Source organism: Indicator indicator, chromosome 2 (assembly GCF_027791375.1).
Source record: "Indicator indicator isolate 239-I01 chromosome 2, UM_Iind_1.1, whole genome shotgun sequence".
NCBI classification, from domain to species: Eukaryota; Metazoa; Chordata; class Aves; order Piciformes; family Indicatoridae; genus Indicator; species Indicator indicator.
Window position 1 is genome coordinate 42,007,267 of NC_072011.1, and position 22,876 is coordinate 42,030,142.

Below are 22,876 nucleotides of genomic sequence, written 5' to 3' on the forward strand. Positions count from 1 at the left end.
GCTTCCACTCCCATCAGCAGACAGAGGTTAGCAGTCTGCAGACATTGTTATGCAGGAGATGAATCTCATTTATTTGTAACCTGTGGCAACTCTTTTTGTTCTTGGCTCAGAAAACCTGCTGGCTGAGTCTGCTGAGCAGCAAGGGGACCATTAAAAACAAAGAGTCGCTTTCAATTCCCTTTGAAGTCCAATTTGCTGCAGTAAAACTGCAGGAGAATTAACCTGCTGGGCTGCTTAATTTTGCAGAAATTGAGGAAGGGGAAAACATTAGCCTGCCCCTACTGGAGTAGGTGATGACAGCCCAGTGCTGAGCTGGCCCCAACCTGGTGCTGCAGAGCTACACACCAGCAGCAGATCAGAGGAGGAGCATGGGAAACCTCCTTCTCATTAAGGCTGCACACCCAGAACCCATCCCCTCCTGCAACGGCCAAGCTGCTGACAAAGCACTTGGGAGGAGCACATCTCCTTACTGGAGACTGATCTGCCCAAAGGCCACTTTCAGAGGAGCTAAAGAGAGCCAGCTGAGGAACAGAAAATGAACTGGGAAGATACCTTTGACCTGACATGACCTGACCCACCAATTCCCCTCCAGGTCTGTAGTACTCGGGTCTATAAATATTTAAGAGATCAATTTTCATGCACCTCATCACCCTGTGGGCCCTCATCAGTTGCAAAGGCATCCCGAGTGAAGCTGCTCAGGATTCTGGGCACAGCCAGGCTATGTAGGCTGTTGGGTTCCCTGCAAGAGGGAAAGAAAAGATTTATACAAAAAAGGAAAGCATGAAAGATTTTTCTTCAAATATTTTCTCATCTATGCACAATACTACCTACAGGGCAAGTAAGTCAGATAATATTTCATGTTATATAGACTTGTATTATTTAGCACAGACCCTACTTAGACTGCAATACCAGCTTCATTTTCACTGCCAGCTGTTAATACAATTTGCTAGAAACACATTTTCCGTGGCTGCTTTGAGCTTGTAGTGTTAGACTGCATTGCAACTGTGCATAAACTTGCATCTATAAATAAACAGCAGGAAAAAAGAACTAGACTTCTGTGCTGCGTGGTCCAGGTTCAGAGTTTAGGCAAGTACTTCAGACGTTCATGTAAATTCAGCCATAGCACTGGCTTCTGATCTGGCTACAACCTGAAAAACACATTTTCCTCATTCACTCAGTAAAGAGGCATGATCGAAATGAAGGGTAGTTTTCCTGTGCTTGGGCTGGCAGTGGGGAGTGGACATAAAGAAAAAGTTGATTTACTAACTCTTCAAAAGTAAAGACAACAGGGAAGAAAACCTGTATGAGGTCCCTTTCTTCCTCATGAGCACAGTGTAAGCTTTTAAAAGGAATATTCCAGCACTCACTAGTCTCATCCTGAGGCAAACTCAGGCAGTGGAGTGAGTGGTTTGAAACATGTTCAGAGATCTTACTACATAGAGAATATTTTTTCTGACATTAGGTACAGTTCACTTTTTAAAGCTCATTATTTTTGTTCTTTCTACATAAAATCATGCAGCTATTGCTGAGCACCATGGGCTCAAATCAGATCAATAAACATAATTTATACAGTATCAACAAAATCCCATCAACAGTTGGCAACATCAAAAGAATTCTGTTTCCACTGCACAAAGATGACACAAGGGGTGCAGACTGCTTCGTGATACATTAGAGAGGTGAATAATTCAAACAACTACAATGCCTTTCTTCCTGATCATGGAATAGCCTAGGGCTGGAGGTGATTACTCAACATTTACATAATATTAAAAAACATTCAATGTGTGGTGGAGCCTTTGTGGGTGTGATTTTTTTTTTGCGGGGTTGGGGGTGAGGTAATCAGGTCCTTGCAGGCATTTGGTACATGATACTCAGTTGTTGCAAGTCAAGCAAGAGGCATCAATCTCACTCTGTCTGCAACTGGAAGCGCACTCAAGCACTGCCAGTACGAACATGTGTGTAAAATTCATTTATTGGGAAGGCATCAGAGATAATTTGCTTTCCACTAACAACAGCACCAGTGGACCCCATTAGTTGGGAGGTGCTGAGCACACAGCCTGGCAAACCAGGCCAGAGTCACACACAAATGAATTATTTGTAAGAACTCCTGCAGCATCTGCCCTACTCTAGACTGTATCAAATCTATTTTTAAAGTCACTTAGAACTATAAATAAATAAAAGTGTCTGGATTAAAAACTACATAGTGCCTCAACACCTACATGTAGTCTGTTTTAATGATCTTACAGCAGGTCTGGCCGAGGCACCAGCTATCAGAGAGCTACAAGGTATTAGAGCATCCTTGGCCACAAAACTTCTGCATGAAGGATTTGTAAGCCTAGCAGCCATGTGCATATACATGAGGTGCTGCAGGCCCTGGACAGGGTGCTGTGTTACACTCCTGGAGGGCTAAGCAAGCGAGGGGTCAGAGGGCTAAAGGGACCCTGTGTATACCCTCTTACCTGTGGTGTTTGTGAGCTGGAAGGTGATGGATTTGTCAGGAATGCTGCAGACATTACGGACGGACACCTGGCATGTGTAGCTGGCGTAATCCTGGGGCCGCAGGTTCTTCAGCTTCAGGACTTTGGTTTCACCCTGGGAGTTGGGAAGAAAAGACACAGGTGTACAACACACAGTTTGTCACTGCAAGTCCCAAAACTGTCCCAAAAGTGACAGATTACCAGCAGCTCCCATCAAAACCTCAGGGAACTGTGCAGACTCAGAGTGCTCCTACCTACATATAAAGGACACAAAATGTTTGCAGTTGTAACTCCACCTCCAGGATTTCTCCAAACACCTAGCAACCAACTGACATCTAACCTGAAAACACAGCCAAACAGGTCCAGGCATAATTTCTCGTTATCTGCCATCAGAATCATCTTGTGGATCTTGAAAAATGTCCCAGAACAGACCCTGAGATCTCACATCAAGATGCTGATAAGACCCTAAGAGGCACCACGAAATCAAATCAGAGCAGATTTAAGCATTAATACTGACCTAAATATGACAAGTTAGTTATGCTGCAAAAATGTTCAGTACAGGGGAAAAAGATAATTCAGAGAAATACTTAAAGAATACATCCTCCTCCCCCCAGCCCCAGCATTCTGATCTTTCTTCTGTGGAGTCTGTTCTCATTTACACTGGTGTAAATCCAGAGTGACTGCACAGACTTTGATAGCCTTTTCTCATACTACAGTAACAAGCAAACAAACCCATTCCTTGGCATTCCATTATTTCCTGGCTTGATATATAAACAGAGTTGAGGTATTAAATTAACAATAGATATGTTCTGTAGATTTTTACTTGTGGAGTGTGGAAAGCTCTGAGCTGCATACTGTGGTTAGTATGCCCTGCAACCTATGTGTCTTCCCATGACAGCTTGTCGCTGTTGTTCTACTTTGTGTTTGTCTAAATCTCTTTTGGAGAAACCGTTCCATAATTGCCTGCAAATGTGAGAAGGTGTCAGCACAACAAATCCTCTTGAAGACAACCTCCAGGGACTGGACAATGAGCTCAGGCATGCTAATATGCAGAAAACAAGCATCTGAACTGAGTAAATTATACAGATAAATACCTAGGAGACCAGTAACCCTGTGAAAGTCCTGTCTCCTGAGATAGGTTGCTATGCCACGCAAACGATGGCATTTACAATGTGCACCTCAAGTACTTACTTACAGGGTCATATGTATCTCCTGTTTATTGATCAGTAAATGTTGGTTAAATGTGTATAAACTTTCAGTGTAAATTAGTTTTAAAAAGCTTAAAGTCTTCACCTTCTTATTAAAGTAAAAGCCTACCAAACCTGCCCCTGAGAGCGGTCCATCTCTAAGACACCACCAGAACCCCCTGCGAAGGGTGCTTTGTTAAACACAGTGCATTTGAGCTCCAGCAAGGTTTTTCACTGCCAGAAGTGCTGTGGAAATGTATTTTTTTGTTAACTTCAACTTTTATCAACCCAAACTCACAGTTTTATGCTGGTGCTAAGGAGAGGACCATAAGGGCATGCCTGTGTGAGCACAGCAGTCCTAACACCCTCTCTCAGACGGGAACAATCCGTCATGGTGGGAACTCTGCCTGACAGGAGCTGCAGGATGCTGGGTCGTTTACACATTAGTGCTGCAACACGGCGAAAATTCTGCCAGATGCTTTATCTAGCTGAAGAAAAGATCTCAAGTCCTAAGACACCCTCTCATTAAGCAACTTCACTTGTTAATTGCACTGGTCTTAGTGAAAGCTGAAAGAGCCCATGGTGGCTTCCTCTAAGGCCAGGGATGTCCTGGTTGTATGTTACATAGCTAGCACTGGACTAGACAAAGCTTTCTTCAGGGCCCAACAGCAGTGCTGACCTACAGCATCTCTGCAAATGTGCCGCTAACCTGCGGCTTTCTTCTCTCTCCTCATCCCTCTGAATGTTTCCATTTGGCTGCCCATTTTCATGACCTGCAGAGATGGCATGTTTCAATAAAATATGAACATGACTACATCAACTGAAAGGTTGCCTGGAGCATTGCTCAGAAATCAAACTCGGCCAGAATGTGCTCAGGGTCCAGCTTTGGGAACATGAGGGGGTGCATGGGATGAAATGAGTGCCCTGAGGAGTGGCTCTTTCAGCCCTCTCTTCCCACCCATCAATGCCTTGTGTTGCCAAACAGCCCAGCTGGAAGTGCTGTGGCTGGTTCACATCTGAAGGACATTCAGAGCCACAGCTCAGCTTTGAAAAACATGCCCAGCATACCTTGGCCAGAGAAAACTTCCTGTCTCCCACTGTATTGGCAGGCTAATCACCATGAAGAAAGTAGTGTTCAGACGGGCAAGTGCAGCAGAGGCAAGCAGGAGGGGCAGAAAGTACGTGGATTCTCTGTCACAGGATGACAGCCAGAAAGTGCCCAGGGAGTTGGGCTGCCTCTGTTACTTCTAGCTGCTAGGAGAAGTTTTTCATCATTTGCCTCATGGATCCCACAGCAATTCCTGCAGTTCACTCACATTGTTAAACAGGAAGCAATTCCCCTGATTTATGGAGCTTGGGAACATAACAGAGGGGTTTTTTTGAAAAAAAAAAAGAATAATGAGAGATATAGAGGAGACTGAATCTTGGGATTGTTTGCTTGGATTTTAGTCTCAGCCATTCAACAGCCACATGAACTCAGGGGAGCTGTGACCTGTTCTCAGGGACAGTACCAAAAAGTGGAAGGGAATTGAAGGCTGTCATGCTCCCTCCTGCAGCTCTGCTCCTCTTGGGCCCCAAGAACTTGTGTGTAGAAATAGGCTCTATGAGCCCTCTCAGAGACAGTATTCCTTGCAGTGGCTACCACCCTCTCCTCAGCATCACAATCCATACAGGGAAAGAAGCACCATCCACTACAGAGTACCCTGCATCAGCAAGATGCTCAAGACAAGCTGGTGGAGCTTTGGGGTTTTTCACCTGTGTGTAGAGAGGTTCATAGATATCCACACCATTGTCCTGACTGTGGGATAGGGTCTCAGCCCCCCGTTTCCAGATGAAGCGAGCTGGTGGGTTGGAGTTGACAGTGCACCGGAGGAAGACGGTCTTCTCCTGGTAGAAGCTGCCACGTACATCACTAATGGTCTGGTGAACGGTGAGAACAGGTTCATCTAGATCTGGAAGGAAGTTAAGGAAGGCCAGAGCTGTTGTTAGTGAAACTTGGTCTGCACGTACAGCCTGCAGAGCAGTTGGCGCTCCACGTGCCGTAGAGGAGACTCGTAGTTCCCACACATGTAGCTGATGACAACTGCTGACTTAAGAGCTCATCTGAGTGCAGGTAACAAGCAATATCGAAACTGAACCAAGCAATATCGAAAGTGAACAGACAGGAAAAGCCAAAATTTTCCCACTTACCACACAACCTTCAGAGAACAGAAAGCACCTTCTGGTTTGCAGATTCTATGTGATCCCCAAGCAAACTGCCTGCTACATGCCCTCAAACCAGTGAGCTGCCTCATCTTCCCCAATGACACCACTCATCCAAAATCAGTTGCTCTCTACTTCAGTGAGAGGTCAGAAGGATCTCAGGAAAATGCTCCATTGTCATTTCTTCTGCTTCCAGTTTCGACTTCCCAAATCTCTTCTGAAATCATGTGGCTAAGCCCATGGCTGTGAAATGCTCACAAAAAGGACCACAAACCTTCAAGTCAAGTAGAAGCCAGGACAAGATCAAGAAGCTGAAATCTAGCCTCAGCTCCTAGACAGCAGCAAGTCTCACAGGGTGCCATGGGAACACAAAATGCAAAACACTGTGAAAGGGATGTACAATTTCTCTCCCTTTCTATTAAAAAATCCTCTGTCTATTTTCCTCTTTTTGAGATGTGTACTGACTCTTCCTCTTCAACAACTTCTACTATTGCATCCCTATCACCCATCCCTAAACCAAACAGATTCTTTTCTGGTTTATCCCTTTACCAAAAAAAAAATGCCCCTTTCAATTTCCTTACCACACCTTCATCAGACATGCAGCTGTCATGCTGGGATCCATGGTTCAGTCACTTCACTTTGCAAGGACACAAGCAATAGTCCTGCAAGAAGCATACTTTCTCTATCCACCCACGACACACTGATTCCCAGAGTCTGCCATCCTGCTAAAAATAGGTATCATTTTCTTGGGCTTTTGCACCACAACAATGTCCAAACATCAAGGAAGCACAGGAAAAAACCAAAAAAACTCAGAGGGATTCTCATCTCAGAATAACTTTGAGACTGATTGGGATCAAATGTAAGGTATCATTTAGCAAGATAGGACCAACTGACCTTCTAAACTGAAACCCATCTCCATGCCCTTAAACATGTCATAAAAGGCATCTGCTGAGCTCAGCTGAAGCAGTTCTGCATTTTCAGCAGCTTTATAATCCCATCTCCAGCTGCAAGGAAACTAAGGCACACACACCCAGCATCCCCTTGCACTGCCAGCACTGTCTTCTTCACATGTTAGCCCAAAGGAAGAGGGCATGTTCATCATTGCTTGCTCTCCTATGCCATCTAATTTTTGTATTTTATTTTAGAGGCTTGTAAATTTGGAAATCTGACTCCCACAAACAAAGGGGAAGTAGAGATGAGTTTCAGCTCATCCAAATAATCCAAGTTCATAGAATCATAGAATCAGTCAGGGTTGGAAGGGACCACAAGGATCATCTAGTTCCAACCCCCCTGCCATGGGCAGGGACACCCCACACTAGATCAGGTTGGCCAGAGCCTCATCCAGCCTGGCCTTAAACACCTCTGCAGAATCACAAGTTCCAACTTGTGAATTTGCATATTTTAGTGAGGTTTAAGCTTGGCAGACAGCAATTGTAATGGGACCTGAGATTTGTCATCTTGACCACACCATAGCTCAGAGATATGAGTCGAGCCATTAGCTGAACAATGATAAGGCACAAAACCTCCCAAACCAAAATGCACAGCTGAAGAAAAACATACACAGGTGGAAAAAAGGGGATCCTTTCTGTACAGTGCTGCCTCTGTGTGTGGGTGACTGAATTTTGCACCAGGTTCTCTTAGACCACAACCTGGGGAACAGCCTCTCCTCTTCCCTCCTTTGTCCTTAACTCTCCTTTATGTGTTCAAATGTTACAGAAGGAACTCCATAGCTACCATCCTTCTGGGGCTCCATTTCTCAACAGGATGCATGGCAAAACACTTCCCTTAGTGATCAGAGGATACTCATCATTCAGGTCTCCTGGCTCCCAGCTACTCCACACACAGAAAACATCTTCCTTTTGGCTGCTAAACCTTTCTTCCCTCAAATCTTTCAGGCTTCTTTCATAGCAGTCAGCTCTAAGTCTAGCCCTCCTGAGAAAAGCTAAAATAAGGCCTACAACAATATGTATGTCCTTGATGTACAAGTAACACTACTGATGTCAGTGATGATAAATTTGGCCCAAGGCTGCTCATGGTGATGATCACATGGGATGTTTCTATGTGCAATATAAGCTTGCAAACATCCATTCTTTCTTTTTCTTTACTTTCTCTCGTTCCCATATGGAAATACTGCACCTGCCTCTCTCCCGGTATCTAACCAATACTTTAAAGCCTCACTTGATGGCCACTTGGGGCAAAGGAATAACTTGCTACACAGGCTAGCATTTCCAGTTTAAAATCCTCTCAGCAACAAGGTGTGTTCTCCACAGAACCTTACTAATGCTAAAAGTATGAGTGAGAACTAGCATCAGCTGTCAAGGACGCCAGGATTCACAGAAAGGCAACTATTTACCTCCAACTACAAACTGGGATGCAGGGAAAGAAAGGGATTGTTTTCAAATTCTGGTTCATTCAGCTGAAGGTTGCCTGGGTGAGCATTCAACACAAACTGTGGCTTTTCCTATGTGTTCCCTTGTATTGCCTGCAAATACTAGCAGAAAATAGTGTCTCCTCCCCAAAAACTGAGTGAGCAGAACAGAGGTGCGTTACCAAGTCCATCTGCAGAGTAGATGTTAGTATGAGAAAGCCCTTGGCCATCCCATTAGCCCCACAGTTCTACAGGTCAGAGCTGCACGAGGGACCACGGGACACTACATCACTCCAGCTCCAGCCTGCACCCCAGAAGTAAAGGGAGCGTCCTCAGGGCATAAAGATGTTGCAGTCTTGTTCCTAGAGACACCAGCCCTGGCAAGGCTTGAGAAAAGCAAATCCCCTTTGGAATGCAGAATCATCATGCCTTCACCACACATGGGAGAAAAAACGGTCAGAGAAGCCAAGCAGATCTATGTAGGTGTCAGAACTCCTCCAGACAAAGCTACGCAATGCCCAGGAAGAAATGCTTATCTTATCCAAAGCAGCTGGTGCTGAAGCAATCTATTTTCCCAGCCTGTAGGATGGTGCTCACACTGCAGTACTCCAGTACAGGACAAGGCAAGGACAGAACAGATGGGAGCTGCTCCAAGCCACCTAATACAAGTGCAGATCATGAACCTGCCAAAGCGTAAAGACGTTCAAGTCTATGGCACACTTTGTGAGGGTCATATCACTGTAGGCCTGGACAGTAAGACTAACAAGCAGCAATCGGACAGCAGCTGCTGTCAGCAAACCTCTGCCTAGTGTGTAGGCAGATACTGGGGTTTTGAAGCCTGGAGGTTGCTCTGCTGGCAAATAACCACAGCGCACCTCAGCACAGAAAACCGTCTTGATTGGAAGACTATGGGAAGAGCTGGTGAGAATTCCAGCTGCTTTATCACACTTTACATCTTTTTAGCATCAACCTCTTGCTGGCTAGGCCTTCTCAGAAGAGACAAGCAAGGAAAGAGATTTGGTGTTACTACAGTTGGAGAAAACTGGAACAGGGAATAGCCAAGGATGACAGGCAGAATGGTAATCTTCACCAAGAGCCCAAATCTGTTTAGAAGTTGCCTACCTCTTAAATCTTGGATTCCTTCCGTACAGGGTTTACAAGAAAAGTTTCATTTCCCTCCCTTTTGGACAGAGTAACCCAAGAACAAACAACATTAAGTCAGCATAAGAAGCCTTCAAAACTTGGGGCCCAGAGTAGAGAACAGCTAACAGCATCTCCAGCATTGAAAGCAGCCAGAAAAACTGAAGCCAAGTTTCTCAAATTCCTTCACATTCACACCTTCACAGCTTAGCCTCCTCAGGTGCATCCCTGAGTCTTTTGCTTTGTTTCCATCATGCTATAAAGACAGCAATGCTGGGAGCAGGGCTCTGGTTTCAGAAATATCCCAAACATCTCTGGCACCCCCAATTTCAAGAAGTATTGGCCTGCTTTAAGCATTGACAGATTCGAAATGGAGAGCAAAACATCAGAAGCCATCTATAATGCTGCATCCCAGACAAGTTCCATCTTCTGACAGACATCATAGTGTTTAGATAAGAATGACTCACATGGACAGGAAGAACTGTCTTTCTTGGGGACGGATCTAATCTCCTATGGAAAAGGCACCCTGGGGACACTGCACCACTCCCTTTGCTCCTGAATCAGGTACACATGGTCCTAGGGCAATGCAGGTCCCTGCTGGCCCTGCAGCAAGGCAGAGACATGCAGTAGAACTGTGGGAAGGTCTGGGTTGCCACTAAACGACTTACACTGCACATCTACTCGAATGGACTTGATGGCAGGGACCCCAACCCCATTTTCTGCTTTACAGTAATAGCGGCCCCCCTGCAGCCTTTGGATCTTCTCAATCCGAAGGGTCTCGTTAAGCACTGACGTCTCTTGGAATTTGTCCGATGCGCTGCCAGCAGTTTTGGTCCATCTCACCTGCATGAGAATGAGAGAAATGCAAGTAGTCAGTGACACAAACTACAGATCCTAAGGGATTGAAACACTTCCTTTGCTCCTCTTCCCCCTCCTCCCCGGCTGCTCTGTAAAACAGGCCCTCTAGCACCACCAGACCATACTGATCTCAGTAGACCAGCTTCTGGTGGATGACTCTCATCCATCACCATTCCCCATGTTTGTGTGTCCATGACAACACTTCAGTTCACCCAGACACACATGGCGTACTTACCACTCCTGCTCTGGTCCTGTAAACCCATCAGACTGATTAGATTTAGACCACTATCTGCCCAACGCAGGACCTTCAGCATTAAGCCTAGTGATCCCATGTGGCTGGTAGGCCATGAAGCTACAGCAGACATCAGGTCACAGCTACAGAGCTTTTATTGCAGTCAACGCTCTCTCATCTTTCTCTGGACAGCAAGGCTATTTCTGCTGTTTGCTTTTCCAAGTAAGAGTGAGAAAACGTTGTTGCTATCAGGCTCTTGCTCCTTTCCCACGGAGAACCTCTGTGTATGTTATTTTTATAAGTCACCCTTTTGCAGCACAGAAGCTTTTACTTTGATTTTAAAGATACACAGAGAGAAAATTTTAAAAAAATCCCTTCAGATTTCAAGCTATCTTGCATTTTTCATCCTTATTTTACATGTCTTAAGATCCTGGTTTGTGGGGACAACAGAGCTGTATGGTATTTCATGGTGGCAAAAAGACAGCATTCCTAAAGACTGAATAGATATTCTTATGTCTGGAATGAGGTACAGCCCTAGCAAGGGCAGCACAGACTTTCCCCGTGTTTTCTGCAGTCCAGATAACGAAAGAAAGATGGATTTTCTCATTCCATTGGTTTTGTATTCTTTAACTTCTCTTCTAAAGGTTGGTGACTGGTGGTCTCCCACACTATTGCCCATCTAGACTCTAGGAGTGAGATCCATCAAGATCAGTCAACAGAAAGAAGCCAGACTTTTCGTTCAGTGATGGCCACCAATAAGATGGACCAGATACCCAGATCACTCCACCAGACTTCTCCTAAAGCTCACTGCCACCACCTGATTGATGATGCTCTGGAAAGAGCAGGACTGTCTATATGCCAGTTCCAGAGCACTACACTGAGCAGATTTTTGGAGACCATGGATCTATTTAGCCTTTGAAGGCTTTTTATGAAATTGTCTGAGGACCCCAAGACTCTGAGTCTCCTGTTTGCAAGGACACTTCAGCCAGTTTTTTAATCTCTGCTTAAATGAGATTGAAATTGAATTTTGGCCACATTTTCATGCTTTAATGACTGGCTGATAGAAGGGAAAAGAGAAGATTAAACAACGGTTAGGATAAGAGTTTAGCTGGGTTTTTTGTGTGTGGATTCCAGCCTTCCTGGTCACACGTGGTTTCACACTGGTGTCTACTGTGCATGTCCAGGCAACGATGAAGTCAATGCTGCCCACCAGCATGCTGTCTGTATGAGGCTCTGTTCCAGCAAATCTCTCTGGCTACTTAGTCTCAAATCCTTGCAACCTGCCAGCACTTTCCCACATATTCAACATCCTTAGGCAGAGCCTGTCCTGCTAACTTCCTCATTTCTGACATACAGAGGTATCATCTGACCATCACTGTCACAAGCCTAAGCTGCTCGTTTTTCCTGGCTTGCCTCAGATAATTTCCTTTTTATTGTTTCCAGGATATGTTTTGATGGATAAACCACTTCAAATCCTGCTGGCTGAGTCTCTCTCCCTCTCCTTTGTCATTGTCTTTTAGCCAAGTAGCTCCTCACAAGAAAGTCCACAGAGGTGCTGATTGGTGTATACAGATGCATGGCTTCTCACACAAATATCTTTGGCAGGATTGGGGCAGAGGGCCAAGAAGGCATATGCAGTGTACTTGGATCCCTTGGGTACATTCTGGCACACCTGGTCTGGTAGCATGCACCAGCTGCCACTCCTGCCACACTGTGACCTGGAGAAGGTAGACCCATGCTCTGGTCCAGTATCTCTGCATACACATCCACACTAACATTGAATCAGCCTGCTTGAGTACCTGAAGGGTGAGGAGGTGGCTGCATGGGGCTTGAAGCTATGCCACCCTCCATGGACCCTGAGGAAGACCCATGGCAGTTAGCCAAGCTCAACCCTTTACCTCTTCACTGAGCTGTGACTTTGACCATAGCATGGATACACCCAGCACTGCAAGTCTGAATCTACCTCTGGCCAGTGGCCATAAAACAATGACCAGCAGGCTCTGTGGGACTTAGTGAAGTGCAATATGAGCGACTTTCTGAACTCCCTCAAGCAGGTTCCCCTTGGCTGCACATCCAGAGAAGCTGAGAGACTCATGGACCATGAAAGACCAACTTCTGTGGGCAGCAACTGCAGGAAGTTGCAGTCCTCTAGCCTGTTCAGGCTGTTCCTGCTTTGTAAGAAGAAAGATTTGAGGGTGCTTTGTATAATATAATGGATTGAGTTTGGGCTTTCAGGTTTTTTGGGGTCTTCACATACTCAAGACCACCAGAAGGTCTGCGTAGGCTCCTGCAAAGCTTTGTGAACTCCTTTCCATGCATGCAAGGCTAGATGCTTCACAGCTTAACAAGCTAACATTTGTGCTGTTCAGCACCCCTATCTGACCCTGTAGGAGGAAGCTGGCTGCATCACTGCCCACAGTTCTCCTCTACGTGGAGACTACAGAGAAGTGCCATGGGAGCATGGGTGAGAAGATCAAAAGCTTACCTGTGGCCGGGGGTGTCCTGTGACCAGGCACTGCAGGACCAGCGTGTCCCCCTCCCGGATTGTGTAAACGCGTTCACTGATGTTGTCTTCCTTCACCACACATGCCTGCCCAGCATGGATGATTTGGGCCTGTGCAGGAGCTGCAGAGAGGAAAGAAGAGGTAAAGAGGGAAACAAGCAGCACCCCAGCCCCTTATGCCCACTGCCCAAAGTGGCTTCTTCCATGGCACAGAGGAGGAGCCAGGCAGTTCTGGGTACGAGACAAAAAGGTTTCAGGAGATGTTAAATTGAGCAACTTTCCCCATTCTTCTGGGTGTCTGGTGTCAACTGCTATTTTAAAAGCAGCTCTAGGCACTGAAAAGCAAAACATGGGGCTTTTTTGGAGGACCCTCCTGCATGGACTGACAGTCAAGAAGTCCCTGCTGTCATCTCTCCTAGAAAGAAATATGTGTAAGTGGTTAAAGAGGGACCTGGTCAAATTACAGCTGCTCTATGTCTGTCTAAACCAGCCCTGATGACTGTGATTTACTTTGCCGAGGACTGAGATAACCATCAAGTGGAGTCAGAAAGGGCCTTAAACCTCTCTACAGATTTTAGCACGTTTTAGAACATGTGGAACACAGTGTCGGAGAAACAAGTCTTTCCCAAATTCCATAGCAATCTATGTCAGCTCTGAGCCATAAGGAACAGGATCTGCAGGATCAGAGGATCCATAATGTCTAAGGATCTCTCCATCTACAGCTCCAAACTGAGCCTAGCTACTGCCAGTCTGGCCATGAATACAACTGAAGACTAAAGCTGTAGAAAAATACATGGAAAAAAAAAGTTCCCAGAACATAATTTTTCAATGTCACCCCCCCTAAATGGTAACTGTGTCCCACTGTAGCCCTTACCACAGCAGGGAGAGACAAGTTCTAAGAGAGCAAGGGGGTTTAAAGAAAGAACTCTCAGCTTCAGAGCCCTATGTAAACAGCCTTTGGGTCCTTACTCCAAAAGGCGTTGTGTGATCACTGAAGTGGCTGAGTTGCATCGAAGGTGACTGTGCAGACCAATGGGACACCTGTGCTTGTTCCAGGGGAAAACTCCAGTCACACTTCAAGGAACAGAGAAGCCCACAATGTGTCTAAGAATCAGTGCCTCAGCTAGAGTCCCCTTGGAATACTTCCCTGTCTTGCTACAATACCAGCTCTGGAGTCACACCTCTAGCTCCCATAAGTGAAATACAACACAAATGACCAAATCATGGAGGATATGATCAAAGAGTTTAAAGCCATGAACCTTAAACAAGCCTTCTAAACAAGCACAGGCTTTGCACAAAGCTGAATTGAGTACCTACTTTTTCCTAACTCAGGGTTAGCTGAGCTTCAAAAGACTTTTTTTCATTTTTAAATTCTTCTAGCATGACCAAAACACTGTAAGTCAAATCACCTAGGTGAGGTAAGCACTCAGACTTATGCTGGTATTATGTACCAGCAGCACAGACACAGGGTAGGTTGTGATCAAGCACTGGAAGAGATCTGCCTTTGAGGTCACACTGTACAAACTGGTGTCACCACAATGCACTGACCAAGCAGCAGTGACACAAGAGCAGATGTGAGGCTAACGAGCAGCAAGCTGCTTTTGCGGCTGGGGCTCCACAGGCTGCCATGGTCACCCAGCACCCAGGGTGCAGCAAGCTGCTCCCTCTTTTTGCATGACTTCTGTCTTTCCAGTGTGGTGTCACTTCATTAAAATCATTATTATTGTCCAAACTATTGACTAACAGAAGTAACATATGTATTTGAGCAATATGGACAAATGCCTCAGACTCTCCTGTCTTCTCCCTCTGCAGGACTCCCTGGAAAGTGTCTGCCATCTCTTGAACATTACAAAATCCTGAAATTAAATGTTAAAGCTTCACTGATACACCTGAGCAGGGGAGTGACCCTCCCCTGCCTAGATGGCAGAGCTGAAACCAGGAGAAAGCAGAAACCTAACTATGTGCCTACATAGATCTGTGTGTTTGTATACACATACATGTATGGTTATACGTGGTGAGTAAACCAGTGACTTATCAGCAGGAAAACACATCATGAATGCTTGTTAAGTGAACAGTGGCAAAGATAAAACTCAGAATCCTCTATAACTTTTGCCAATACACTTTAACCCGTATGACAGTCTCCTGTGTGGTTCCAACCCTCCAATCAGTCCTCTGTAGATTTGCTGTCACACCTTTAACCTCATGTGCACTGCAGAACATTGATCACAGTGCCAAGACTCAGGCTGTGAAGCTCTGCTCTACAGTTAAAATACAGATGCTGTCCTTTCCATTCTCTCCAACTTCTGCTGCCTGCATTTCAGTGGGGTCCTGGAATCCTGCAGCAGCAAAGCTCTCATAATCTCCTTCACAGCCTCTTGGTTGCATTTGCTGGCTGGTGACTCTATTCTCCCCTTGCAAATATGACCTTGCTGCAAAACACATCTCCAGCCACCCCATGGAGAATCAGAATATTTATCTGCAGCACTAGCTCCCAGTTAAATGTTACCTTCAGTTGCTCTGTTGCATCCCATATGGTATACAATGCAAGTCTTTCAACTTATGCTCTTTTTCCTTTGAGCCCCCCCTCTAAATTTCACTTGTTTAGCGGAATCCTTTTCTGCCACCTGCCTAAAGGTGTTTCCACAAGGGGAATTTCCACTGGAAAATCATTAGGTACATTGGTACAAGACTAGAGTGGGTTTGTGCAACTATTCCAGTGCAAAATACCTTGTGGTGATTTGCTGGTGTCTCTGAGTTTGATAGAAATAGTATTTAAGCTAATCCTTATTTGGCACTACAAAGCATTCTATGGCACTAGTCTATAGCAAAATGGCAACCCTAGGGATAAGCCCCATGTTATCATTTTATCCTCTTCTCCCAAATTCTCCCTGGATCCACTGAGTTGTAATGAAGCTTACAAAGCACACCCAGCTTTGTTCATAGGTGTCTTTACTTGCTTTTGTTATCCTTACTAATATCTCTTAGATATTCATTAGAAAGGAAGATCACATCAAGTGAATCCCCACTACTCAGAGCGTAACATCTCTCTTGCAATCACAGCACCAGGTCCCCAGAAGCCCCAGCAACCATTTTTCCATGTCTTAAATCCTATATGAACCCACATCTCTCAAAGGAGAGCTTAGAAAGCCTGGGGTTGTCTTGGGAATAAAAGCACTCAGGTAGATAGCACAGGAGCCTAAGAAACTCTGCCTTTGTTACAACTTGACATTAGTGAAGTGGTAGGGGCTGAGCAATGAACCAATCCAGGGACTGCATTAAATCACAAGATGAGACTCATGAAGGTCTCTGTTCCAAGCTCAGCCTGCCACAGAACACAAAGGCTGGGAAAGTCACCTCATGCCACATTACAGATGGGCAGAGAGACTGTGAGGATTAATTGCACTTTTAATGTGCTTGAACAGAAAGAATACATTATTGTTTGACATCATCCCAGGTCTCCTGGAGGATTTCAGCATGCAGACAGCTTGCACATTGCACAACAGGATGGCAGGACCATGTCTGTCAGAGCAAAGTTTCACAGAAGGCCCTTAGGAGGGAAAAGAAAGGCTGGAGCATGAAGCTGTGGAGCAATCTCAGCCATTCTCAGAAGTGCTCCACAAAGAACAATCCTGGCATAGATACAACCTGCCCTGTGAAGCTTTCCTGAAGCAGAATTCCCCTCCCCTGGCCAGCAAACACAGAAGCAAAGGTCCAAAGAAAACCTCTGGTGACCTCTATGGGGGAAGAAGGGAGAGGCTGTCACCTGCTCTTTTTCCCCCCAATATTTTGAGGGACAGCTGTGTCATTACCTCCACTCCCAGGTAAGAAATCAGCTTAGGGAAGGCTCCCAATACAAAGGCTTCCAGAGAAACTGGGCCAGACAAATACTAAGTTCCAGATACTTAACTAAGGGGAAAAAAGAAAAAAATCAGATTCTGAACCTGCAGGGTTCAGAATTAGAACCTTCCCCAGGAAAAGGCTCACTTGCAATGCATTTGGCCTCTGCTATGCTTTCACTTGATATATATACACATTAAACCAAAAGGAAATTGGAGTGGATAAAACAACTTTATTCCCAGTGAAGTGTACTGTACAATGTTATTATTACCATAATCTGCAAAGCTGAGACTCTTGGTGTTTAGGGGTTGCTAATATTAAAATGCAGGAACAGTGAAAGAAATCTTTTGGAGAGGACTGAGTAATCTGTATTTGGTTCACAGGTCTAGCCATTCATCTTTTTGAGCCTCAGGTTCTATCGCTACAATAGCAGCAATGAGAGGTTCTTCAGCGAGGATGGTGAGTGACAGACACTGCACCGACACTCCCGCAGTCACAGCTGGCACCCACAAGGGTAGGCGGCTCACCTCTTTTGCAGCACAGCACCAGCTGCCTTCTCAGCAGACTAACACTAGCCATCACTGTTAGATTGCCCCACCACCACCTTTGGCACCTGCACGTGTCCTACAGACAGCCTCAAGGATGAATATACATCTGCAAAGCTGCTGGCCCAGCAACCGCAGCTACACCGAATCCAGCCACCTTTGCTAGCACTCTCCTGCAGGGTCGGGAGAGAAAAAAGCTTCACCTGGAGCTTTCCCTCTTCATCAGGCTCAATCTACTCCTCAGGCCTGCTTTGCAAGACAAGTGATGCCTTTCCATACATCTGATGTAATTATAATTCAGCCTCTTTTGCACATAAATAGGCAAAGAAGTCAGGGTCCTGCCCCACCCCTGTTCACAGGCTCCCTGAACATTCACTGCTCAGTTACATGGGAACAAGCTAGTGGGGGGCATCAGCTGTTGATTTGCTGCTTACACCCCTTAAGAACCTGATTGTTTCCTTCCCTTACTCTTCCCCTCCTAAATGAATGGCTTGTAAGGGATGCACCTTGAAGGGAGTTACCAGAAAGGGGAAAAATACTCAGTGTTTGTGGAGCACAGTGGGGTTGAATAAGCATTTCATTAAAGAAATCCACATGTGGCCTTCCTTGCTGAACAGCCACTCTCACTAACTGCCTGCCCATGGGTGGAATTGCCCTGCAGCAGTGTTACAGACCCTGCAGGGCAAAGCACCCAGGGAGCATCTCAGGCCTTGAAGTTACTGTTTTGGTTAGCATTTTATCTTGTCTGTTCATGCATTACACAACTCTGAAGAACAGGCACATACAAATATGAAGACCTTTGAGGAAAGGGTTATAACCCCTTAGCAGGGCACAAAGAGAAGCCAGCACAATAGTAAAGGGGAGTGACGAAGATCAAGTAGGATGGGAAGAGTCTGCAGGAGCAGCATCCTCATGGTCAGACAAAACACCCTGCTCTTGCCTGGTCTGGGAGGGGATGGCAGCTACCTTATGCTGTGCTCTATCGCTGTTCAGCCAATCTCATTGATCACTCCACTGCAGATGAAAACCACAGGCTTTGCTGAAACCTTCGACAAAGCAAATTAACCAGTCCAACTCCAAGCCCACAATGCAGGGCATATTGATGGGCCATTTGAAAAAGAAGATTCACTGCAGCTTGAGGATGATTATGGAAATAATAATACACAATCAGTGTCCATTAACACTATCAGCAGAGCTGTGGATCAATAGCATATTAATGGCTGAAGAAAGACCACCCATACCCATCAGCAGTTAAGACCAACACAATAGCACAGTGAGAGGAGATGACAGTGGGTAGGTGTAATTAAGCTCAGGGACTGGCTATTTTTGCACAGCCTGACCAGAAGAACATTTTTTACCACTACTTTCTGAACACATTCCCTGTTTACTTGCTTGGGAACCGCCTCCTTCACCACACTAACCTCTCCTAGCCTCTTTGACCAGCACAATGACAAAGGGTGCACAGCCCCTCCAGGGATCTTCACTTTGCTGAAGCTGCCTGGTACACCTCAGCCTAAATAGGCTCTAACTTTTAACAAAAGGCCAGGCGAGTCCCATAGTAGATAGGAAGGCAATGCAGAAGCCCTGTGATGGTCTCTTAACGTAGCTGAACGTGAGAGATGGCCAAAGCTTTATCTCTACACTGACTCGTGGATGGTAGCCACTGCCTTGTGGGGTTGGCTGAAAGACTGGAAAAAGAATGGCTGGCAGAGGAAAGGAAAGCCAATCTGGGCTGCAGATCTGTGGCAAGACATTGCTGCTCGCATTGAGAGAATCCCAGTGAAAGTGAGGCACACTGATGCTCACATTCCTAAGAGCAAAGCTACAGAGGAACAACAACACAACCATCAGGCAGATCTAGCTGCAAGAAGCCCCCAGGGATAGCTGAGGAACAAAGCACATCCATGGTCCTGGGTCTCCTCATATTCCTTGCACTTCCCCCTTACCCAACCTCCTCCTGTTGACTCTTTCAGCATGGTGGGCTGCCTGGACAGTTCTGTGCTACCATAAGGCCATCCTAAAGCAAAAGCCATCAGGAAGCCCTCCTTGCATGCTGATGCTAAGGGTTACAACCCCAAGCAAGACACATCACCACTGAGGCTGGTTTGCTCCCATGCATCAGTGTTCTCCCTGCAGCCCAAAACACATACACTCAAAACAAAACATTCTGCATACTGTGCTTCTGGACTAAGTTAGCAGCAGGGAATGCATCCTGTTTCAGCAGGAGACTCCATTGCTACTTGTAAACTGATAATCACTAAAACACAAACATCAGTCCACCCACCAAAGAAACACAGCCACTTCCAAGATATGCAAAGCAACCACACCTTACCCCACACAACACTCCATAGTACTCCCAGAGCAACAAAAGAAGAATCTCATTTTCAATGGAAAATGCACAGAGAAACCATAGAGCATGAAACCTGGCTACTTAAAATAGCATGGGATTGTTTTTTAATATTTTTTTTCCTCCCCTTGGAATAGGGCAAGACATGCCTTTACATCTCTGGCTGATTGCATCTCCAGAAAGAAAGTTTCCTTTCACAAAGCTCAGCTAGATGATTTGCACAGTCTTAAAATAACTTTTTTGCTTAATCAATGTCACTTTCCTGAAGCATCTCTTTGATTTTGTTTGTGTTCTTTTTTTTTTTTTAGAAAAAATGCCATCAACAAGATCACATGAGATGTCACAAATAGCAGGTGCACCTGCCAGTGACTTCAAAACTATCTCACAAGACCTTTGTTCAATTTAGAACTGTTGTATTGTGTCCTTTACTGAAGTATCAGAGTCACCAGATCATCAGTGACCCCTCGCCAATACCCAGCTCCCCTGCCTGCAGGGGATCTCTAGTTTTCCTAGGTGTTCACAACATTTTCTTACAGAGGTCCTCCCAGCTGCAGAGTATCAAGCAGCAGAGCAAAATCAATCAACAACTTTCCTTGACAGGAATCAACTGACAGATGTTGCACACAACATTATGGTGGCATAAACTCTGTATCACTCTGTATCACTCTGTGACTCCTATGCCTAAGTGGAATTTGTACAGATGACTCAGTGCTGGCCATATGAATTCAGTTGTCTTCAAATCTTTAGGCACCCCAGATATGGAGGCGGTCAGAGCCTGCACCTTCAAGATACCATCCTGGAAGCTTCCAGTTTTGGTTAGGAAATGAAGAAAGCGTGTCTGTCTCATAACGCCTGTAAAGAAAACTTTATCATCTCTCCCAACCCACTTCCAACTGTGATAGCTTCAGAGCCTGAGCTGTACCTCTAAATCTTGTGGCAAAACCCAAAGAGCCACAGAACCATGCTCAGGCAAGGTGATCCTGCCAAGATGAGCGCTCAAAGTATTGTGCTTAAAAAGCCATTTCTTGTCTGGTTGCTACTTAAAGCTCTTAAACATTTTAGGGGAAAACACAAACGAGGCAAGCAGCTTGGGGAAGAAATCAGGCATCTTCTATTGCAGAGACCACTGCCAGGCTGACTTGGTTTTCAGCTGGGAAAGCAACCCAAAATGAAATGGCCCAGTCAGAGAAAAGAAGGCTACAAAGAAAGGAATTCAGCTTAACACAGCTAGCACGCTCATTTATCTGGACCATGTGCTGCAGGAACAGTCCCTGGAGGACAAGCCAGTATCAGGCTACTTGGAAAGTTAAATCCCTTGCCTCCTTATTGAAACTCCCACCAGGTCCCCAGTCCCAAGTTAATGTTCAGCTGCTCCATACACCACGACCCTCTGAAGGGTAATAATCAGTTACAGTCTATACAGAGGCTCTGTTGACCTCTGGCCTTTGTAAGCCCTCATGCTCTGTCTGCAGCATGTCCATCACCAGGAGCCCCCCCCCAGTAGCCAGTCAGCAGGAAAGCCAAGGCTCACTGCTCTTCATGCATCTTGCACCTCTGCCCTCCCTTTTCACTCTTCTGTCACAGCATGCAGGAGCCACTGAAGCTGCACATCCCCACTCAGCCAGGAAGACTGCCTTTCACAAGCATGCTGCAGTTTGTCAGTACAGGTAGAAAAGCCCAACTGGTAATGTCCCCAGGATCCACTGATAATAACTTTTACAGACAAATGGACTTTGCTCAAATGGCCCCCAGGGTTTAACCTCTCTCCTGTTTCCCTGAAGTCAAGATGAGCTCATTTCTAAAGCCACTGCTGGCACTGCTTGTTCCATTTCCCTTCCCTTTTTATACTTTAAGTCACTTAAGTAAAACAGCAACTGTTCAACAAAGAGAAATGTGCACAGATCTGTAGACCAGCATACTTTGAAACTCATCTGTTGTTTCATTTCTGGACCATTTAACATAGGAGATGAAAGAAGATCACAAACACATACTTAATCCCTCCAAAAGAGAGAAAAAAAAATGTCAATTTGCTAATCATCTGTTGACTAGATTAGCAGCAAATGTGCATGAACTCTAATCAATGAATAACTACAGGCTCCTTTTCCTATCAAAAGGGGGAAAAACATCAAGCAACAGCTGTGGCACCCAAATCATGAAAAATAAGGAAAGGCAGAGGATGCTCCAGACCTTCCTGGTGAAGACTCTAAAGTCATGTATCTGCTTAAATTCACCCCTGGAAACACAGGAAGACTGATGGTTTCCAGCTCTACATATACTAAACAGACAAAAACAGAGAAGAAAACAAATAAAAAGCAAGCCAGTATGCCATCAGAGTACACGAACACAAGCTGGGTAAGAACAGGAGTACTTCTACAAAACTCTAGCTCATGCTGTCCAAAGTGCTAAACCCTGAGGCCCAAATTCCTCAATTTCAAGGTGAAAACTGGGGTCTGGCAGAGATCTGTCAGAGGAGAGGACTTCTGTCTATATGAAGAGCAAAAGGGGACATTAAACACTCAGGGCTGCTTATCCCAGAGGGTGGGTGCACCACTGTGGGGTTAGCAAAGCAAGAGCCTTGGGACTTTGACAAGCTGTTGTCTCAGCTCTGCTGCAGACCTCTTTGTCCACATGACTAAAACAGCTCCATCGCTGTCAGACAAGCTCCTGCAAAGGCACAGAGCTCAGTGCAGACCACAAAGCCCATCTGAGAAGCTGAGTAAACAGTCAGGCATTGAATCTATGCTAAATTCTCACCTCTCACAGCTCCGCTGCTTCCATGACCCCATCTATAGCTAGCTCAGAGGGAGCTGAGGATGTGAGGGCAATCACGCCGTGGTGGCAGTGCAAACATCCTCTCTAGGTAGGAGAGGCAAGATTCAACAAATGGCCATGTTTACCTGCTGCTATACCCAGCCTCCACAGAAAGTGAAAGGCTATTTCAGTTGTGAAACTGAGCAGGGGTGGAGAGGAAATCACTGCAGGAGCCAGAGGGTGGTAACGGCCATAAGAAAGAGACTAAAATAAAACTTCACTGAAAAGCCTGTTTTGTTCTCACCACAGTTGGAAGGAGCTGGAAATACAAATGCTACCCTTAATCTAAGTACTTTAAATCCATTTTTTCCTACTGAAAACTGCAGGCAGCAGAGGCTCCTCTCTGTCCAAAGCTCGACACGCAGCAGTAAC

The 22,876-nt window shown here is 45.6% G+C and overlaps 1 protein-coding gene across 1 annotated transcript in view; it reads right to left on the reverse strand.

The window, feature by feature from the left end:
• Positions 1-22,876, reverse strand: part of MDGA1 (MAM domain containing glycosylphosphatidylinositol anchor 1) — a 154,386-nt gene that overhangs the window by 93,753 nt on the left and 37,757 nt on the right. Inside the window, exons 2-5 of the mRNA XM_054398519.1 lie at positions 12,947-13,086; positions 10,040-10,214; positions 5,417-5,613; positions 2,457-2,589 (exon numbers count right to left, since the gene is read on the reverse strand). Coding sequence (XP_054254494.1) covers positions 2,457-2,589; positions 5,417-5,613; positions 10,040-10,214; positions 12,947-13,086 — 645 coding nt within the window. The remainder of the gene's footprint in view (positions 1-2,456; positions 2,590-5,416; positions 5,614-10,039; positions 10,215-12,946; positions 13,087-22,876) is intronic.